At 39.4% G+C, this 21,101-nt stretch overlaps 1 protein-coding gene across 5 annotated transcripts in view; it reads left to right on the top strand.

The window, feature by feature from the left end:
* The first annotated feature begins 370 nt into the window (after nucleotides 1–370).
* RNASEH2B (ribonuclease H2 subunit B) overlaps nucleotides 371–21,101 on the top strand; it is a 63,638-nt gene continuing 42,907 nt past the window's right edge. For 3 of the 5 annotated variants that reach the window (XM_032294577.1, XM_032294574.1, XM_032294576.1), the window contains exons 1-4: nucleotides 429–845; nucleotides 15,309–15,380; nucleotides 17,355–17,462; nucleotides 18,498–18,574. In XM_032294577.1, coding sequence (XP_032150468.1) covers nucleotides 782–845; nucleotides 15,309–15,380; nucleotides 17,355–17,462; nucleotides 18,498–18,574 — 321 coding nt within the window. In that variant the 5' untranslated portion in view covers nucleotides 429–781. Of the gene's footprint in view, nucleotides 846–1,027; nucleotides 1,174–15,308; nucleotides 15,381–17,354; nucleotides 17,463–18,497; nucleotides 18,575–21,101 lie in introns of those variants that run through there. The other 2 variants (XM_032294578.1, XM_032294575.1) reach the window with 2 other exon arrangements.

Genomic DNA, 21,101 nt, shown 5'->3' with positions numbered 1-21,101 from the left:
AAAAAAAAAAAAAAACTACGTACCAAACAAACATCACTTTTTCAATTAAAATGTTATTTTTAAAGGTTTAAATCTCCAAATTTCATGGCTCTTTATAAATATCACCTTTTAAATGTCTAAATTTTTAACTCATTACAAAGTTCTTCAAAATAACAAATTCATATTCTGAGCCCCAAACTGTGCACCTTTTTTTAGTGATGAGGACATCCCTTATATCTCAGAATGCACACATATTCTGCCATTAATAACACAGAATGAAACCGACGACCAAGATACATTCCCAAAGAATTAGGGGGCTATGCCTAAGTTGCATTCGGATTCTGATGTGAATGCTAATGTCCTTAACTCGGACTAGCTCCGTCCTCCGGACCCACACCCCGTAGACCCGATCCTAGCTCGCTCGCTCGACCACGGAGGGCCTCTGGGTGCAGTGACAGAGCGCAGGGCCGCTGCGACCCCGCCCCGTGCCGCGTCACTCGGCGCCCTGCGGCTCGCGGTGAGCACCTACCACTGGCAGAGCTGCGAGGGAGAGGCCGCGACCCCTTCCCGCTGCCTGCGGCCCAGCGCCGGCACTCAGAGCGCCCCTCCTGGCGCTAAATTTAAAAACGTAATACGAACAGCAGGCTGGTCCCGGAAACGAAACGAAACTCGGCCCGCGGGCCTCCTCCCGGGCGCTGCCGGTCCCTCTGCGCGCAGTGCCACCCGGAACAGACCCTTCTCCCGCCATTTTCGGCGGGGCTGGGAGGCTGAGGCCAGCGGCGCCCCGGAAGAGGCGGGCGGCATGGCCGCCGGCGTGGACTGCGGGGACGGGGTTGGCACCCGGCAGCACGTGTTTCTGGTTCCAGGTAAACACGCGCGCCCGGGCGGCAGGGCTTGTCAGAGAGCTGGCGGAGCGGCCTGCGACCCCGGGCGCGCCGCCCTGCACCCCGGCTGCTCCCACTCCCTGGCCCGGTGCGGGATGGGATTCTCTCCGGATAACTGGCCCCGCATCTTGGTCACACGTCATAGCCTGCCGCGGTTTTCAAACCCGGAAGCGCTGAAAAGGATCGTGTTTCCCGGGCTCTGATCGCCGGTGGCTCGGGTGGGCGGGCGGAAGCTGACCCAGCCTGCCGGGAGCCACATGGGTTCCGCGTCACCGGCGCTCTGCGGGCCCCGGAGGTTTCTGCCCTTGGGGGTAACTTGGTGTCCCCCACCTCACAGCTGGCCCTGCTTCTGAGATCCTACAGGGTTGGAACCAGGGATCCAGTAGGCTCGGAGTGGCCTCAGACAGTGCGCAGTTTTTACAAGAAAGCAAAGGGACAGGCCCGCGGTGGCGAGGCAGGAGGGAAGGGGGATGGGAGTCGTGGTTAGGCCAAGGGTGGTTCAAAGCGATTCAGCAGGATAATGACCACAGGAGTGTAGGGGGGCCTTTCAGCCCCCTGTGTAGATGATGACAGGCCATCCAGGGTATGTGAGGCTTGGGACAGTGGACAGCCAGTGCCACACAAAGAAGGACCCATTAAGTGACAGAGTAAAAGGAATTTGGCCTAGGGAGTGCAAGCCAGAAAGGTTTTTTTCATATATGTATAACATTGGAAAAAAGGAAAATCTCCTGTTCACTATATTAAATTTTCAGTTTAGCTCAGCAAATGCAGAGTGTTTATTGCAGTAAATATACTCTGATACCAACATACTTTCCCAGGAATTTAGAGTTTTACTGATGATCATTGAAAATTCTTACATGACAGACTGTCAAGACTATTTTTTGCCTCTAAAAAAAAATACGTAAAGTGTACGAATTTTAAGTATGCAAGTCACTGAACTTTGCATACATATACACTTCCCCAGTAACCATCCCCCAGTTCAAGATGTATACCCTTTCCAATAGCTCCTCATGCCTGTTCTAGATAGCCCCAGGAACCGCTATGCTGACTTCTGTCAGCAGAGAAGTTTTGCCTGTTTGGATAAGAGTGTACCCCTTTGTGTCTGGCTTCCTTCACTCTGAAAGATTCATCTATGGTTTGTGAAAATCATTCATGTTGTAGCAGTTTGGTTGTTTTTTTCATTGCTGCTTCTGTTTAATGGTATGAATAGCCATACTATTTATCTCTTCTACTGTGGATGGACATTTGGGTTGTTTCCAGTTTGCAACTATTACAAGTTACACTTCTGAGAACATTCCTTTAGGCGGCTTTTGGTGGACGTAGGCACTCATTTCTCTCGGGTGTATACCCTGGAATGGAATGGCTGGTTGTAAGTCCTTGTGTGTTTAGCTGCAGTTGACGCTGTTAAATGGTTTTCCAAAGTAGTTATACTGATTTATATGCCCATAAGCAGTGTATGAGAGTTCCCGTTGCTACACATCCTCAATAAAGATGTTTGGGGTGATAAAACAGCTAATGTGAAATTCGGGGTTTTGACAGAATCTTGCAAAGGGCTACCTGTATACATGCTTTCATTAGAAAAATCATCCTTTCTTCTCACTTTATCACATCAAGACAATTAGATTTTCAGGGAATTTAATCATTCTTTCAGAATCAAGTGTATTATTATTATTCAGATATACATAATAGCTGATGATAATTTGAGCTTCTTATTTTGTTGTTCAGTTTAATCAGTATTGAGATCGTCATTTTAAAAGTGTGTTTGTGTCCTTATTGTATTAAACACAAAACCCGCAAAAGAATTAAATATTGATTGTATCCCTGAAAATTGTAGGTTTTAGTATATCTACTGCTGGGTTGTGAGAAGAGTTTCAGTCGAGTTTCTGTTCAAAGCTGAGATCTACTGTGACCTTTTAAGGCATTGGGGGAGGCTGCGCAGCTGTTGGGAACTGCTAGAAAGAGCTGTGTGGTCAGGCTGGCAGGAACTTTAACAGTTAAAAACGAGCTACCGGCTCCTGCAATTTTTCCTTCTTGCCTTTAGTGCCACCTGCAGGCTCTGAGGGTACAACACGGTTTGATAGCGACTGCCGTGCAACAGTTCTCAAGCTTGAGGGCATCAGTCACCTGGGGAGCTGGGCCCGGTCCCCAGAGGTTCTGGTTCAGTAGGTCCTGGGCTGGGGCCAAAGAATGTGCATTCCCTGGAGATGCTGATGCTGCTGGTCCGGAAACCTCTGCCCCCACGCCAGGAACCACTGCAGTAAAGACCAGCCTTTGGGAACTGGATTGGGATATAGGAATGGGCAGCCTCATGTGTGGCTCACTTTGTGCTGGGCCAGAATTTATGTGGTCAAGAAAGTGCATGTAAGTGCAGAGTATGAGGCTCATCTTCCCAGCTGTAGTTGTTGGCTTTTACAGAAGATGAGAAATCAGCCTGCTTAGTTATACATTCAGGAGTAGGAAACCATATGCCCTCGGCTGAGGGACCACCATACTCCAGTAAAGTTGGGCCCTTACTAAAGAAAACAAAGATTATTAAACATTTTTCAAAAGTATTTGGTGGAGGCGCTCTGTATTCAGATTTAGAAAACTTTTGGGCTCTGAAGAACTTACTCTGTATACTCAAAAGTAAGCACATGAACCCACAGGCAAACAGAACTTTGAAGGGATTTATCCATGAGACAGGGTAAAGCTGCCTAACCTTGCATTGATACTTTTTTTCCAACATTTAATTCATGCTGTTCATCGAGCTGCCTGCCACAGCACTGTGTTATATCTTGAAGGATATATTTAAACGTTCGATTTCGGTATCTTTGCCTCTAGTTTTCAGTTTGTTTAGAGAAGCTGACTATCTCAGATAAACAAATCTGGAACTTGGAAGAGATACTTGTGAGATATTCAGACTTGGGACATTGGTTTTCATAGACGGGTGAAGACAGAACCATTTCCCGTTTCAACAAGGCAAGCATTTCTTTTAGTTTGGAACGGTTTTAAATGTTTCTGTAAAATGGCCTGGGAATACTAGCCTCTTTGCAGTTTTAATTTCTATAAGATGCCGTTAACATCTTTACTTTTTGGAAAATAGTAAAAGTTTCCGTCGCTCTTTTTCTACCCTAAAAGTAAATGTTTGAGTCATATTTTTAACATTTTTCTGAAGTCCGTTTTTCTTGTTAATATTACTAAGTTGGGATGCACCCAGGTGTGAGAAGTCACCTGATTCACTGCCTATAGGATAGAAGACTGCATTTGTTGCTTTTGGGGGCTGAACAATTAATTGGGTTCATCTCCAAGGAAATGTTAATTGGGAAACCCTAACATTGTGTATGAAAAAAAAAAAAAAGAACAGAAATCATTTCAGGCCCATTAAAACAAAAAGCAAAACTCATTTGGGTTCACTTAGGCTGATTAAAATGTTCCTTAATCAGTTCCCTGATTATAAAGTCCTGAGGGGAAACTGGACTTCAACTTAGATGTTCAGTTTAAGACAAGTTTTGCAATAAAGTTATCCCCCTTTATTTCATGAGTATACATGTTAAAAAGTATTTTAGGAAAGATCGCACTTATTTATTTCTCCACAGAAAGTAGTTTCTTGGAGTTAAAAGATGGCTTGCTTTTTGGGAGGTAAGAATCCCTGCCTACCTTAGACATTTCAAATACAATAATAGTGTTTTATATGAGGCATCATTCTTATCACAAATGATTATACCAGAGCTGTCTCTCCAAGTGGAATGCAAAAATAGATGTGGAAGGATTGTACAAATTCATGCATTAGAACTATGTTCTAATTAAACGTTTTTAAAAAGAAATTAAATTTAAAAGGGAAAACTAATTTTCTTATTTAATGATGGAGAGAATTTATATTAATGTTTTTTCTGATTATAATCTTGAAGCTTTTTTTTTTTTTTTTGGTCCACCAACTGGCATAATTATAGCTTTTTATAAGCCCAAAAGAAATGCCTCTTGTTTTGTGGAAGAAAAAAAAGTAAAAGTTTAAAGTGTATGACAAAGGAAGAACTAATATAGGTTTAATTGACTTTTCAGTGACCCTAAAAAACACTCTTTTCCCTTCTTTACCTAATGGCACACGGTTAATCTCCGAAGAAAAACTTAAGCAGGATTTTTGTTCTTTGTCAGAACAGTATGTATGTATATGTTTGTGATTAGAAATACACCTGAGGGCCGAAAGCTTCCTTATTTCCAGAAGAGATGAACTTCACTTGGCAAATGATAGAGAACCTGGCTAATTCAAGTGCTGATTTTAGACAACCTCAGAATAATTAAGCTCAGCTTTTTGGAAGTTGTGTCATTTGCCAAATAGTCTCCTGCAGGCAGTTAGCAATGTAAGAGTCTCAAAGTTTTCCAGCATAGAGCGTGTTCAACATTTTCCACACGAATCCTCAGTCTGGCTTTGATTTTGCGAAATGTTTTTTGGTGGCACCTGACTGACCTTTCTCACATGGCCACTGGATCCACTTCCCTTGCTGTCTATCTGAGCACGTTCTGAAGTGGATAGACTGTATCAGTTGCCAGCTGGTGTAACCAGGCTGTTTCTAGAGCCTGATCTTTTCCCCTTAGTAATTGTTCCAAAATACTTGGATATTTATAAGTAAGAACTCATGACTCCCACATATTTGTCCTCCAGGTCACAAAAAAAAATTCATAAAAGGAAAGCAAGCAGTGTTCATGATTTTTTATTTGAGTAACAGAATAGGAACTGCATGGATTCTCCCACATCCTCTGAGCTTTAACTGTGATGCTAAAGAGCAAACAACTCAGTCAGTGTGCTCTGAAGCCTGGCTATAATAACACACACTTAAAAACCAGATTTATGCCATTTATTAGCTCTGTGTCCTTGGACAGTTTGCCTCCTCACTATAAAGCCTCACTTTCATCATCTCTACAGTGGGGAGAGTACCAGTCTCTTGGGGTTGTTATCTGTGGTTCGAGTTACTCATAAGCCTTCTTACACCTCAAGGTTTTAGTCCTGGCCCAGGGACAGAGTAGATATTTCAATAAATATTTACTGAACAAATAAAAGTCTCACATTCCATTTCTTCCTGCAATGTCTTTGCTTATTCTGCTTTTTCCTCCCCTTCTACTTCTATCCAAATTCTCCTCTTTCCTCAAGGCTCTGTTCAACTTTATTTTCCACAAAGCTAAGCCATTTGCTCCAGCCCAACTTCTCTGTCTTGACTTTGTGTCTGCCTGGAATCCTGCCTGCTCTTCACTTTATTTACCTTGCAAATTCCTACTTATCCTTTAAACCCAGCTCAGGTTATCACCTCTACCAGGAAGCCTTCCCGTGGGCCTCTCCTCTTGTTACTGCCCAGGTTAGAGGTACCTCTTTGACCACCTACACATTTCATTGTGATTATTCATTTAAGTTGCATTTTTATATAAATATGTATTGAACACCTAATACATGGCAGGAGCTGGAAAGAATTGAAGTGTGTTCTCCATGAGTGGGCATTCACTTCTCAGTGTGGGCACCTCAGCCGTCAGCTTCAGGGCATGACCTCCAAAAAGTAGAGTATGTCACTTAGGATTTCCAGGGTTTGGTTCAGAGCTACCTTTATGACTTCCTTTCCTAAGGATGACCGTTTGCTAAAGCAGCATGGGCCACCCAGTGGCAAGGGGATGTAAGGGATGTTCTGGTCCCTGTTTCATTATCTGTCCCTGAAACCACTAAGCTGAAGTCTGGCTAAATCTCCCCAACCAACGCTGACTCCTCCGAGGGCCTAGGTCTCAACATGTGGTAAGGCTCTCCTGCATGATGGTGATTGGCTACCATTGCCTGATTGTTTTCAAAGTTTTTTTTTTGTTGCTGCCCTTTTAACCTGCTTTTGACCAGTTAACTCTTCATTTACACGTTTTTTCTCCCAGTCTTTTTTGTTGTTGTTGTTAATAACTTTAAATAATTAAAATAATAGTACTTACCCAGTATAGAAATTCTAGTAATACAGGAAAAAAAATAAAGAATAAAATAATTTGTCCATCATCCTGCCACCCAAAATAACGATTTTGGAGATATTTCTTTCCAGTCTTCGTTTATATTACAAAATGAATTCCAGTGTTCTTAAATTTTTCTTATTTTTCTATTTTTGCCTTTTTTTTCCACTGTTTTACTTATTTAATGTAACATAACATTTTGGGGTTACATAAAAGTTTATATGGTGCAGCTCTATTGGATAAAGACAGTTCAGTTGATTTAATAAAGAGGTGGGGGCTGTTTTTTTTTCTCTTGATTTTGATGGGGACAGAAACTCACACAGCCAAATTGACAAAGAGAATTTGTATTTTACACTTTGTATTTTACATTGAAGAGGTGATTACATATCACTTCACACAGTAAACAGTACGTATTTTGAATGGGTTATCTTTGAAAGTGGATAAAGATTGAAACTACAAATAGGTGCAAAAGTGGTAAAGATGCATTTACAGAACTATTTTGGACACAGTGGCAAACTAGAATGTTTCAAAAGTCATTCAAAGCAGGTTGCATCTTTGAGGACAGCCATAGCCTCCTGCAAACATCCCTTAGTGTGCTTTCCTTCAACAGGATACTGATTTGAATGGCTTGTGAGTCTGCTTTAGTATAGCAATTGCCATTTTTTAATGTGGGGTCAATGCACCTGGGTTGTGTGTTACAAAAGCAGACTTGAACTTTCTTGGGAGTTTCTTAGCAGGTTCACATCTTTCCAGAAAGGAGCAGGGGTAGCGGTGTGGTGGAGAACATCGGACATCTGGCCCTAGGGTGTTGCAGTAGCAGGAGTTCAGGGTTTCTGCCTCTCTCAGTGTTAACTTCCTCTTCTCAAACCGACTTCCTCCATTTAGTGGAAAACAGGCTTCACGTGATTCCCAAGCCTCGGATCTCCTGGTGTCTGTTGGGTGGGGCCTCTCCTCTTAGTTCCAGTTTGAAACCTTTCAAAACAGCCTTCTGACTGGTCCTCCTGTGGTCACATGCTGTCCCACCCTTCCCCAATTAGTTGTAGCCAGGGAGGGCAGGCTTCACTATAAACACATGGTGGGAGAGGAGGACAAAGTGGGTACTTGAGGATAAAGAGTGCTTTTCTGGAGAAAGGAAAGTGTGCAGGATAGACAGCACAGGAACTAGCTGCCACATCATTCACCAGTCGAACTCTGAGCTCTGGCCAGAAAACTCAGCCACTCGTAAGCTGCCTTGCCTAAGGCCAACATTAGAGGTTTCTCAGTTGCTGTAGTCTCTTTGACTGGCTTGTATATAGGTTTGGCAGAGGTTTATTTGTATGGAGAATTGGGTTCTAGCTGTAACTTACACTTGCTTTCATTTGGTCAAAGTTTGTATAATTTTTAGGAAGCCCAGCTTCTAGGCCTACACCTTCTAGCTGTTATAACTTTGCAGTACACTTTCATGGAATTGTATTTGACCCTCTTGATGACCTTGGGAAGCAGTTAAGGCAAGTTTTACTATCACCACTTTGCACATAAGAAAGCCAAGACTCAGAGAAGTCAAATAATCTGTCAACAGACAATAGAAATCCAGTGGCAGAGACTGTCAGCTCTCTCAAGTCGTTTTTCAGGACTCCTGCTATGTGCCAGAGGCCACTCTGCTGACTGAATAACGATACCTCGCCACTGTGGGGGAGACCAGAGGACCAGGAAAGGCTGGAGTTCCCTGCTCTCAGTTTGATGACAGGGGACCACATATACCTCCTCCCCTGGAGCCAGACCTGGTTGCTCTGTCACTGCAGTCAGGACTGTCTTTTCTAGCACTCCAAAATTTTTCCTGCTTCCCACATAGTTCATGCTCTGTCCCAATATGTTTGCTGGTCCTTGTGGCTCTAGTTGGCCATGAACCTGAAAGTTTTTACTGGCTTCTCCAGTGCACAGGCCATTCCTAGAAACATGGTTATTGATAGGGACAACCCTGAAAGAATGGAGATTTTGTCTTCTATGGTCCTGGTGAAGGCTAGTTTCTAATTTTTATTTTTTTCTCTAAAGCTTCAAAGGAAAGTTATGCTTAGAGGAACGTATTACTTCAGTAATCACGTAATTTTCCTGGTACGTGCCTCTCTTGCCTTCTTGGTTTGCCTGTTGTAGTCTTTGAAGAAACAAAGAGCTTCAAAGCCAGGAAAATGACCCAGATCTCTTTGACAGCAGTGCTAATGTTTTGGGAAAGGAAGGCATATAGTTATTACTGAAATTAGTGTTCCTGGAAGCTGCTAGTAACTTGAAAATTATGCTGATTTGTCTTGCATGCATTGTATTTGTGTCCTACCAAAGTGTTTCCAAGGAAGTATCTGGCAAATAGGCAGGAGGGTGCTGAGGGCAGGGGGAGGGGGAGTGTCTGAATATGTTCTGATGGCTGAAGTCTGAAGAAAATGAACTGGAACCTATTTAGGACGTAGTATTGCATGAGTGTGAGAGTGATAATCTCATCTCTCTTTTTCTTTTTCTGTTGGATCTTCTTGAGAAACCTGAATAGCCTTGATACGATATCTAAAAATAAAGTGAATGGTGCTTTGATGTCTGTACTTTCTCCTCCATGTAACAATGGGTGTATGTTTCTCAGAGCTTATCTCCTCTGTGCCAAAAATCAGACAGGCTCAAGAACAAATGTCCATTGCTTCCAAGTCATAAGAACAACTGGCAAAAAGGTGGCTGGCTGTCTCTCTCTTGCTTCTCTTGTGTCTCTGAACTTTAAATGCTTTGAAGAAACTTGTCTTAACCAAGAGAGGGATAAGAAAGAGCTGCCAAGTTTGAAAAAACTACTTGATAAATAACTTCATATCAACTGTACAACAACCTATACTGTATGGTCTGTAGATGAAAAATCATGTTCCATTTTGGCTTGTACAGTACTTTGTGGCTAACTTTAAAAATTACAGAATGGTTAAGTCTGTGCATTGATATGTGCCATATAACCTAATTTTTAAGTATTAAAATGTCACAGATATGTGGCGGTGGTGCGGAGAAGTATATGCAGCTATATATAGAATATAGAATATTGTAAACCCTAAGAGAAAGGTCAGTTTTCTTTTCTTGCCATTGGTCAAATTTGACTCCATCTGTTTTTATCACTAGATGTTTCTGATATCCCACAACCAGTTTCTCCTATCCTTCTTTTATGTATTTTTTGATCCTGCCCCTTTCTCTTTTTCATTTTCCCAGCTCTCCGTCCTTTCTCTTCCTTCTGCCCCCTGGCTATGTGGTCTACTGGCTGGATTGCAGTAGCTGGATTGCAGCTGATTAGATGACCCTGCTGGTTTTTGAGGATGAAGAGTACAGGACAAAGGAGGGAAAGTTTGAAATGTTTGCATCGTAGAATAGTCATGTAAAGATCATCGTGCTTTCAAGCTGCAGTTTGTGCTTTTTAAGTTAAGAGATATGGGTCTTCAGATCAAGAATTCTTTACAGTATTATAGTTTAAAATATTGGCTCTGATAATAGTTGACTGAGTTTATAATCCTGGCTTTACAGTTGACTTGCACTTTGACCTTAAGGCAAATTTTTCATCCAAAAAAAGTGGAAATTAATATAGCACCTATTATGTGTACAATATAAAGGACTTAAACAGTGCCTGGTAGACAGTAAATGGCCAATGCATATTAGCAATTATCTTTTATTTTACATTCATTAGACACAGTTTTCTCTTGGTCGCTGTTATGTTTTCTTTAAAGTACAGATGTCAGGAAAGTAGCAATCAGAGTTTCCTTGTTTGTTGAAGGTTTTTCTTTTTCTTTTTTTTATAGTAGTAAGAAAAGCCTCCTTTCTGAACGTGTCCCGTAAGAACCTTGTCTAGGATTTTTCCTAGAATTTCACTTTTCTTTTTTTTTTTTTCTAAATAAAAGAAAAGAAAGAAAAAAAAAAAAGAATGAAGGAGAGGAAGAAAGAGAAAGAAGAAGAGGGAGAGAGAATAGGGGTGTTGCCTTATTGCCCGGGCTTGAATGCAGTCTAAAAATGAGTATACCTATAATTGTGTTTAATAACAGAGACATGAAAAAAAAAATGAGGGAAGAAAATAACAAACAAGCAGCTAACCAATATTTCATTTAAACCTGTAAATAGATGTGATGTGGTACTGATAAGAGTGTATATTTTGTGTATTTAAAGTGGAGAGTTCTATAAATGTTAATTAAGTTTACTTGTTCCGGATCTGAGTTCAAATCCTGGATATCGTTGTTAATTTTCTGTCTCATTGATCTGTCTAATATTGATGTTTGTCTCCCACTATTATTGTGTGGGAGTCTAAGTCTCTATAAGTCTTATATATCTGGGTATTCTTGTATTGGGTATGTATATATTTAGGATCTTTAGCTCTTCTTGTTGCATTGATCCTTTTATCATTATGTAATATCCTTCTTTGCTTCTTTTGATCTTTGTTGCTTTAAAGCAACTCCTGCTTTTTATTTATTTATTTATTTTTGCTCTCCAAAATTTATTTATTTATTTATTTTTGACAGAGTCTTGGTCTATTGCTGAGGCTGGAGTGTGATCTTGGCTCACTGCAACCTCCACCTTCTGGGTTCAAGCGATTCTACATAAGCGATTCTCATGCCTCAGCCTCCCAAGTAGCTGAGGTTACAGGCATGTGCCGCCACATTCTGCTGACTTTCATATTTTTAGTAGAGACAGAGTTTCACCATGTTGGCTAGGCTGGTCTCTAACTCCTGACCTCAAGTGGTCTACCCACCTCAGCCTTACAAAGTGCTAGGATTACAGGTGTGAGCCACTGTGCCTGGCATGTTGAGGTATTTAGATCAGGATAGTAAACAGAAGATTTGCTGCCAGAGTTAATGGTGACCAGTGGGACATACAATTGAATCTTTACAGAGAATATAGAGACTATGAGATAACTACTGTGGAATCCATTAGTTATAAGGAACCAGAGGGGCAGAGCTTGAAATAATTGGGAAGTTTAACATATTATTAAACCCAAAATGGTCAGCAAGACTGATAGCTGCTTCTCAGTTATCTGAGATTTTTCTTTTTTTGCAAAAGTACTTTTTTAGCCAGCATGACTTATCTCTTAGATGAGAGAAAAGAATAAAAAAGACAAACTGTATAGCTACTCTTTTAAAAATAGAGTTGGAAGCATAGTTTTGGAAGAAGGTGTCTCACATGAGCAAATTTTCTAGACAAGTGAAGTTTGACTCTTTAAGTATCAAAACTTGCTTTTATAATTTCTTGAGTTTTCTCTAAAATTGAACAATGCATTTATGTCATGTTTATTGAGTACATCCCATGTGCCAGAAACTCTATCGGGGACTTTACATTATCTTGATTTTTACATGTAAAATGCATTGTGTTCTGGCTTTTAAACAGGATACAATGATTCTAATTTAATCTTTTCTTGGAAGACTAATTGTTAAGCCTTTACACAACTCTGTGCTTGGATTTTGTGACTTTTACATTTTGATCATATTATTCCCTAGAAGTTCTTGACTTTTTCTGGGTAGTTAAGGAAAGGGAAACTGATTGTTAATTAATTACTTATTACATATGCTAGGTACTTTCACATACATTTCATTTCAATCTAACAGAAACATGTAAAATAATTACTATTATACCCATTTTATAGATGAAACAACCGAACCACAGAGAGGTTGAGTATATTGCAATGGAGTCACACTGCTGAGTCAGGAGAGGAACTAAGAGATTGGAGTATGAGCCCATCTGACTCTAGGTCCAGTGTTCTTTCTGTGCTGACATCACTGAAGAAATAGACATAGTTAAAAGTAGGTTCATAGATGATGACCCTTCCTCATACTCTCTCTCCTTTCTAATTCTTTCCCATTATTCTAAAAGCAGGGTTTTCATCTCTAATTAATTTAACTATTCTTCACCTGTGCTAGATGCTAGACGTTAGAGAAAGGATGGAGCTTCCAAACCTGTTGGGTGAGAAGCTGGCCCATGAAATGACCCAGAATTTTCCCAAAGTAAATGGAATCTCTTTAACTTTGTTAGAGTTAATTTATAGTCACAAGTAATTTTGTATGCCTAATACCAGCAATAGACTAAGGAATTTATCAGAAGTATTAAAGTAAATGAGCTCTTTTTTTCATAGCAAGTCTTCAAAGTTCAGTGAGGGTAAATCCACCCTCCCATAAAAGCAATGAAAAGCGCTGGCAAAGATAGCAAAAATCAACTTTTTCGGAACCCCTTAAATTAGTCAAAGGCTTCCAACAGTTTGAGAAGTGTTTATTCAAGAAAATCTGCTGAATCTTATTAGGAACAGCAGGGTTTGTGGGATTGTAACTTGAACTACTCCCATTTCCTCTCCTCAACTCTGCAGTAGCCTTGAAACCCAGCGGTCTTTACAAACACGGTACTTGTAAAAAACAACAGCCTTTACCACTGGATAGGATAGGCCTGGTTGGAAGATCCTTAAGAAGTTCCATTCCCAGAGCATTGTCCCTATTTGACTTTTCTTACAGCTCCTTGTAAAAGTCTCATTTACCGGGCATGGTTGTTATTTGACCTACCTTGGTGCTTAGAGCTTTCTCTGTGGGAACAGTCCTATCTTCAGGGTATTTGTCAAAAACAGTCAGTGACAGTCATTTAACATTGTAGCTTCTGAGGGGTCAATACCAGTTGTGCAGATAAAAACATGGCTAAAAACTTAAGGGTAAGATATGAGGAACAAGATGTCCATAAGAGACTTTAAAAAACTCTAACATATTCCTAGGGGATTAAAAGGCTGTACACATATGCAGGGCTATATGCATGCTCAGACGACCTGAGAGGGCCTCAATGTCTTGCCTCTGACTGACCATGAGGTCCTGAGAAAGCAGTAAATACAAGCTAAGGCAGAAGATTAAAGTGCCCAAGTGTTAAAGGCATGCCTCAACATACATACAATGCACCCCTCAGCAAAGACTGGATCACTCACTGGTTCACCGCATCAGCTGGCTAACTAAACAGAGACATCAGTGGCTATACACTTCAAGAAATACAGACTTTACGGAATTAGTCCAGAAAAGTCACTGAACAAACAAACAGCAACAACAGCAGTGACTATAAAAAACAGCAACAGCAAATCCTGGGGAGTTGGGAGAGGAGAGCCTGATTTTCAGAATTGCCACATTTATTATTATCTGAAGTGCTCAGTTTTTTTTAACGAAAAGTATGAGACATACTAACACAAACAAGAAAGTGTGACCCATACACAAAAGGGAAAGTGGTCAATGTCTCTGAGGTGCTGAGATGTTGGATTTATTCTACAAAGATTTTATTCAGCTGCTATCAACATAGTCAAAGAACTAAAGAAAACCATGTCTAAAGAAAGAAAGTATGACAATGAAGTTTTACCAAATAGAGAATATCAATAGAGAGAGAAATTGTAAAAGAATCTAAATTCTGGATTTGAAGAGGGCACTAACAAATGAAAAATTTACTAGTTAGTTCAGTAGCAGTTTTGAGCTGGCAGAGGAAAGAATTAGAAAACTTGAAGATAGGCCAATTGAGATTATCCAGGGTGAGGAACAGAAAGAAAAAGAATAAAGAAAACTGAACCTGAACATAGTCTCAGAGGCCTATAGGACACCATCAAGCCTACTATTATATGCATTATGGGAATCCCAGATGAGAAGAGAAGGGTGGGAGAGGAATAGTTGAAGAAATAATAGCTAAATACTTCCTAAATTTTATTTTAAAAATATTTGTCTGGACAACTAATGAATGTAGCAAACTCTAAACAGGATAAACTCAAGGAGATCCATACCTACATGTGTCATAGTCAAACTGTGAAAAGATAAAGAGAATCTTTAAAGCAGTAAGAGAAAAATGACTCATCAAATAAAAGGGATCCTCAATAAAATTAACAGCTGACTTCTCATTAGAAGCCATGGTGGCTGGAAGTGGGTGGGATGACATATTTAAGGTACTGAAATAAAGAGATTCTCAACAAAGAATTCTCTGTCAAAATTATCTTTCAAAAATTGAGGAAGAAACCAAGACATTCTCAGATAAAGGAAAACAGAATGTGTCACTAGCAGACCTGTGCCACAAAAATTATGAAAGGAGTCCTTCAGATTAAAAGGAAAAGATACTAGATGATAACTTGAATCTATATGAAGAATGAAGAACACTAGTAAAGATAAATACCGAAATAGATATAAAAGCACAAATATATTTTTGTAACTCTTCTGTCTAATAGATAACTACATAAAGCAATCATGATAAACTGCGTTAATGGGTTTATAATGTGTAAAGATGCACTTTGTATGACAGTAGCACAAAGGACAGGCGAAGAAAAGGAATATGTGCAGAAAACTTACTAAATACTCTTGAAACCAAGCTAATATTAATCTGAACTACATTGTGAGTTAAGATACTGAATGTAATTCCCAGAATAACCACCAAGAAAATAACTCCTTTAAATAAAAGAAACAAGATATCAAAAATGGTACCCTAGAAAATGTCTATTTAACTCAAACTAAGGCAGTAATATTCACTGTTTATTTTCAGAATATTTAAAAGATGCTTCAAAGAAGATGAAAAGTGGGCTTATGTTTGTAAAACTGGTTAACCCGTGTTCAGGTAAGTTCTTGTCTCATAACTTGAATGTTCTTAAATGTTGTGACTAATAAGTGTACACACTTATATGTCTTTGTATCATTGCTCTTTCTGAATAGCTTATAAAGTTAAGCTAAGCTCTGTGAGGAGAAGAAAGCAAGCTGATGACATTACTAGTCTTTCCAGATAATTCATTTGACCTAAACATGAAAAAAAAATTTTTCTTATAATTTTAATTCACAGAACTGTTCAGCCATCAGAAATACTGGCAAAATTAAAAAGTAGCATGTTTGAGTTCTCCCTGAAAACAGATGAATTTTCTTTGGCTTTCTTAAGCCAACTTTTTTTAGTGTAGTTATTCAACATTAGCCTCCATTTATATTCATTTTATCTTATACAGTAAAATAAACAGAAAAAAAAAGCAAAAACAGAAGGCTTTCACTTGACATGCCAAGATTTTGATTCGTTTCAGTTTTAGCTATACTTTCCTTTTTTGTCCTGACCAAAATAGTACATTATTTTTTCTGTCAGTGAATTTTTTTTAATTATATGCATTGTATATTGAAGATATTCATATTTTATTGAAAAACAATTTGATTTTAACTTTATATTCAGTGCATTTTCAGTTTTGTCTTCACATTTTTTAGGCAAAAATATTAAAATATATTCTAAGTATGGAGTGATATGGTTGATAGTGTTTACCTCTCTGTGTAACTGTTTTTCCATTAACTTGCAAAGTTTCATGTAGACACTTGATACTTGGCATATTAGAGGTTTCTTCTGGTGACAGTAATACTGAATAGTAAAAGTAAGGGAGGGCCAATGCGTAATGCCTTGTTATTGAGACATGGAAATAAAAGCAACAAGAGAAGAAACAAATCCCTGACTAGAGCAGTGTTCTTTTCTTCAAAATGAAATTGACTGTAATGATCAGCTATGTTTAGAATTCTTATTTATATGTCAGACTAAGTTGAGGTGAGAAATATTTCTTCAAGAGAAGTTTTAGGTAGCAGTAAAGGTTCTAAAGTATTTAACAAAAGTACAGGTACAGAAGAAAGCCAGCCCTCTTCTAAAATTTCTGTTTTATCCAAATGCTCATAGACAACAGAAAAACAAATGTTTTTATTTGCTTCATTGGCAGTAGAAGAGTAAAGGCTAACATTTGCTGAGTTCTTACCATGTGCCAAGTATTGGTTTAGGAAATTTTACATGTGTTCTTTCTGTAATCCTTAAGAAAACTCTATGAGGAGGTTCAGTATTGTCCCCATTTTACAGACGTGGAAACAGAGGCACAGGAAGGTTTATGAACTTCCCCAAGGACACGTGCCCTGCATATAGTGGAGATAGTTAACTCAGCATCCTTCTCTCCAGAGATTGTGCTATGGTTAGAAAAAAATTTTTTTTATTAGTTGAAGGGATAAAACATGCAGATGTGCACAGGCTTAACTCCCTTCTGCCTCCTTCCTTTTTTGGGAGGAGGGGGTTAAGAAAGAAAAGGAAAAATTCATCCAGTTGAGTGACGCTTTACTTACTCCCTATGGCTTCAAGCATGTCTGTCTTTCTCATTTAGGGTTGGCCTGTGGGTCCATGGGCTTGGTTCCCGCCTTAGACCTTGTGTGGAGAGAGCCACACGCTGCCCAGAGGCAGGAACCCACGTGCCAGCTCATGTCATGTGGCTGAACCATTGTGTTTTGATAGTTTGAGAATGGGTTTTCCCTCTTGATCTGATGGAGGATTTAAGGACAGGCTTTGTAGCAGTTAAGATAAATGACTTGCACTTTCTAATTTTTTGGTTTAAGTTCAGTGAGGATTATGGTGCTGGAAAATTACCATCTATGTATAATAGCTAAAGGTTTCCTTGGAATCAGTTTGTGTAGTATAGGCCTGTGTATGTTTATGTTCATATTATGAACATTTCTTAGAACTATTGGATAGTCTTTGGGGGGGGTGTGTGTGTGTTTGTAAACTTACAAATAAAAGACAGATTTGTCTTAACAGGAGAAGGAGCCATTTACTTGTTCAATATGTGTCTACAGCAGCTGTTTGAAGTAAAACTTTTCAAGGAAAAACACCATTCTTGGTTTATAAATCAATCAGTTCAATCAGGTATGTGACTACTGCAAACATTTCCAATAACTAAATACATACTCCAGCTTTTCCATTCTTCACACGTAGGGTTGTGGATCTGTCAGGGATTTGGAGTCTAGTCACTGGTTTAGCCTTCCTTGGCATCAGAACAGGTTTAATCAGGAGAACAGAAAGATCATTTGAACACTGAGGTTAGGTCACCTGTGTGTCTTAGACAGTAGGAAATTTTAAACTAGCAACTCTGCTTTGTCTCCTAAAACAACGACACATCCTGAGTTAGAAGTTAGATTTGTATATGGGGTGCATATTGTATTGATTGGAAACTCTTTTGAGGATCTTTGTGTTTTTAACATGTTATTTCCTTGAAACTGGATACTGATATAGCTTCTCACATAGGCTAGAACATAACAAAGTTTCTTTAAAGTTCCACCAAAGTTTCTTGTGGTGTTCCCTTAATTTGGGGGCAGTGCTGACTAGGGGGAGAGTAGGCCAACAGAACTGTTCTGCCTCATGTTCTGGGCATTGCTGGGGTTGGGGGCAGTCAGTGGGTATTCAAAGCATCCTGCATCCCCCTGCCCACAGACCACAGAAAGGACTGTGTATGGAGAGAATGGCACTGCTTTCCCGTGGCTTTGTCCTCAAAAGCACAGGAAATTATGTTTTACTGCAACTTTATAGATAGACTTCAGGTTTTCTAACATTGCCATGTTCTCATTCTGTCTGTGCTTCCTCCTAACCCCTCTTTTTTTAGGGGGTTGGAAGGCTGTGTTAAAAGTGATTTCTAGAGAAGAAATGGAAAGTTAAAGATCGATTTCAGGGTCTTGGCTCTCCTCTCCACACAGGGATTTGAAGCTTTTTGGAGTAAAATCTTTTAGAGCACATTCTGCCTTTGGAGAGAATCACACAGACTCCCTGGCCTGTATAAGAAGAGATTTGAATGTGGAATTTCACATGTATTTTTCAACACATGTTTTTCACTTTGAGATTAAGGTGAAATAACCATGTTGTGTTTCCAAGATGTTTAATTCCTTTCGTCCTTTTTGTAATCTGTAGGAGGTCTTCTTCACTTTGCCACACCCATGGACCCTCTATTTCTGCTTCTCCACTACCTTATAAAGGCTGATAAGGAGGTGAGTTTCCAGTTTGGGGCATCCATACTGAGGAAACAGAATCAACTGTTTTTGCTTGATCTCCTCTCTCTTCTTTTAATGATCCAAAGGTGGATCCTACCTTCAGATCTAATGCCGTGACTGCAGAAAACATGAGTTATGTGGGCCAGTGCGGGACAGAGCCCTGCTGTGCAGGACAGAGAAGCAGCACCTTACCTTTGATCCAGTCTGACCCTGGCTTGCTTGTGACCTCTGTCTTGCCTGACTCACTGTGCTGTGCACCTTAGTGCTTGACAAAGCCTAACAACTAACACTTCTTTATCATTAAGTATTCCTTATGCTTGAAATACAAAACAGGTATTTAAAAATTGATTACATGTCTTAGGAGAGGAAACATTTATCTTTTTTAGTGAGAGACTGTGGAGTAGGTAAACTGAGGCAGGTCCAGTAGAAGCTCATTAATGGGGATGTGCTAGCTGAGACTTAAGAAATCCCAGATGGATAAAATTTACCTTTGGAACAGAAATAAAGACAGAGCTCACTAATAGTGATCATTTTAACCAGAAGTTCTGTAATATTTTGGTCTCAGGATACATTTACACTTAAAATTATTAAGAGTTCCAGAGAGCTTGTGTTTCTGTGGGTTCTAGCAATACTCACTGTTAGAAATTAAAACTGAGAAAGTTAAAAATAATAAGGCTACTACATGTTAACATAAATAACACATTTTTATTGAAACAACCAAATTTAATGAGGCATGTGGCATTGTTTTACTATTTTGCAAATCTCTTTAGTGTTTGGCTTAAATAGAAGACAACTGGATTCTTATATCTAAGTCTGTTTCCATATGTTATTTTGGTGGGATTATATGAAGAATATGTGGCCTCATACATATTTGTAGTTAGAAAAGGAACATATAATGTTATAGCCTGTTTAGATTATTGTGGATATTCTTCTTTAATACACCTAAAAAATCAATAAGTTGTATTTTTTTAAAGCTTAGTTGCAATGTGGAATCTGAAACTTTATCAGTTAACTTTCTATGCTCTGTTACATTAAAATCCATTGGTCTATCTTGCACTTAAAATGAATCCTTTTACTCACATATGATTTTGTAACATTATGCTTTGGTCATTTGGAAAATATTGGTTTGCTGACTTACACATATCTTCCAAATGTTGACACATATCATTTTACACACACACACACACACACACACACACACACACCCTTTTGTTAATATTACCACTGATCTCATCAGAAAGCTCTTTAGGTATTGAGAAGCTGTCATAGTCACAGATATTTTCTACAATTCTAATTTTTGCTTGAAAGCTCAAATTTTATTATTGGCTGCAAGTACTGTCAGTCTTTCCTTTGAAATGACAGGCTCACATCATTCACATTCTGACTAATACTGGGGTCTGAATCACCACAATTCAGAGTGGATTTTTCAAATAAAAATGGTATCCATGAAAAAGCAGCTGGTTCTGCTTGCAACTCAGCTAGCCCCAGGACAACATGCTCTTCCTGGTAATCAGCTTACCTTTGGTTCAGCAGCCAAAGGCCTTTAGCCATACTTCATTTTCATCACAGAGAATTTACAAGACTTGTGTTCAAGGAGCAAGATTTAAGTAAAATTAATTGCTTTTACTACTTGCTCAAGGATATTCTTAAGTGAAACTAGCATTTTTTAAACTGCATATAAATGGCGATAAGGATCCAAGTGATGACTAGGACAGTCTGGTGACACCACCAGACTCATGCTAAGGAGCCAGCAGTTTTCCCCACCATTGCATTTGAATCATCAGTGCAGATATCCACACAGTGAAAATGCAGATAACGTCTTAGCAGTTATTAGGAAAATAGCTTTGAGCTTGGGTACCTCATGACCTAGGGGTCCATCAACCATAGTTGGAAAATCTTTTAATTCACAACTTACAGTAATAAGTGTTACTCAGACTGCTTAGAAGAATATGGTTTTTTGGACTCTCAAGTTTGGATAAAGTTTGAACACTTATAAATTTCTCGTACTTAACCCTTAGACCAAATTCCTGAAACTTCCATTTGGTAGGGAAGTTAATTTAAGTTGCAGAATAAATGCTGAAAGTCATAAAGCATCAATGCATGCTTTGTCTTGATGCAGCTTAGCCTCTTTCAGTCTCCTCCTTCCCTGCCCTCTGCCTTTCACTGTGGATTAATGAAGTTTTATCTCTTTGTTTAATCATGTGTACCTTATCTGGAAGCTATTGTGATGGCCAGTATAACAAGAGCACACAAGCTGTGAGGCTGGTAGGCCACGTGTCTTTAAAGAACAGAAATGGTCCTATTCTTCAGGAGAAAGTCCCTGGGGAATATTCAGGGAGGAATTCGAAAACCTCCTTGGCTCACCTATGTGATGTTTTCTAGGATAAATTAATGAGGAGAAGGATACCAGCCATCCTCAGCACATGCATTGATGTGCATTTAAGACTCCCCCACCTCTTTTTGATAGCATTTTTTCCACCTCCCATTAAGACCATGACTCTGGGGCATTAACCCTATCCTGGCG

This window comes from Sapajus apella, unplaced genomic scaffold, assembly GCF_009761245.1.
Source record: "Sapajus apella isolate SASKATOON/1434 unplaced genomic scaffold, GSC_monkey_1.0 scaffold32, whole genome shotgun sequence".
Taxonomy (NCBI): Eukaryota; Metazoa; Chordata; class Mammalia; order Primates; family Cebidae; genus Sapajus; species Sapajus apella.
This window is presented reverse-complemented; position numbering and strand designations above follow the sequence as displayed.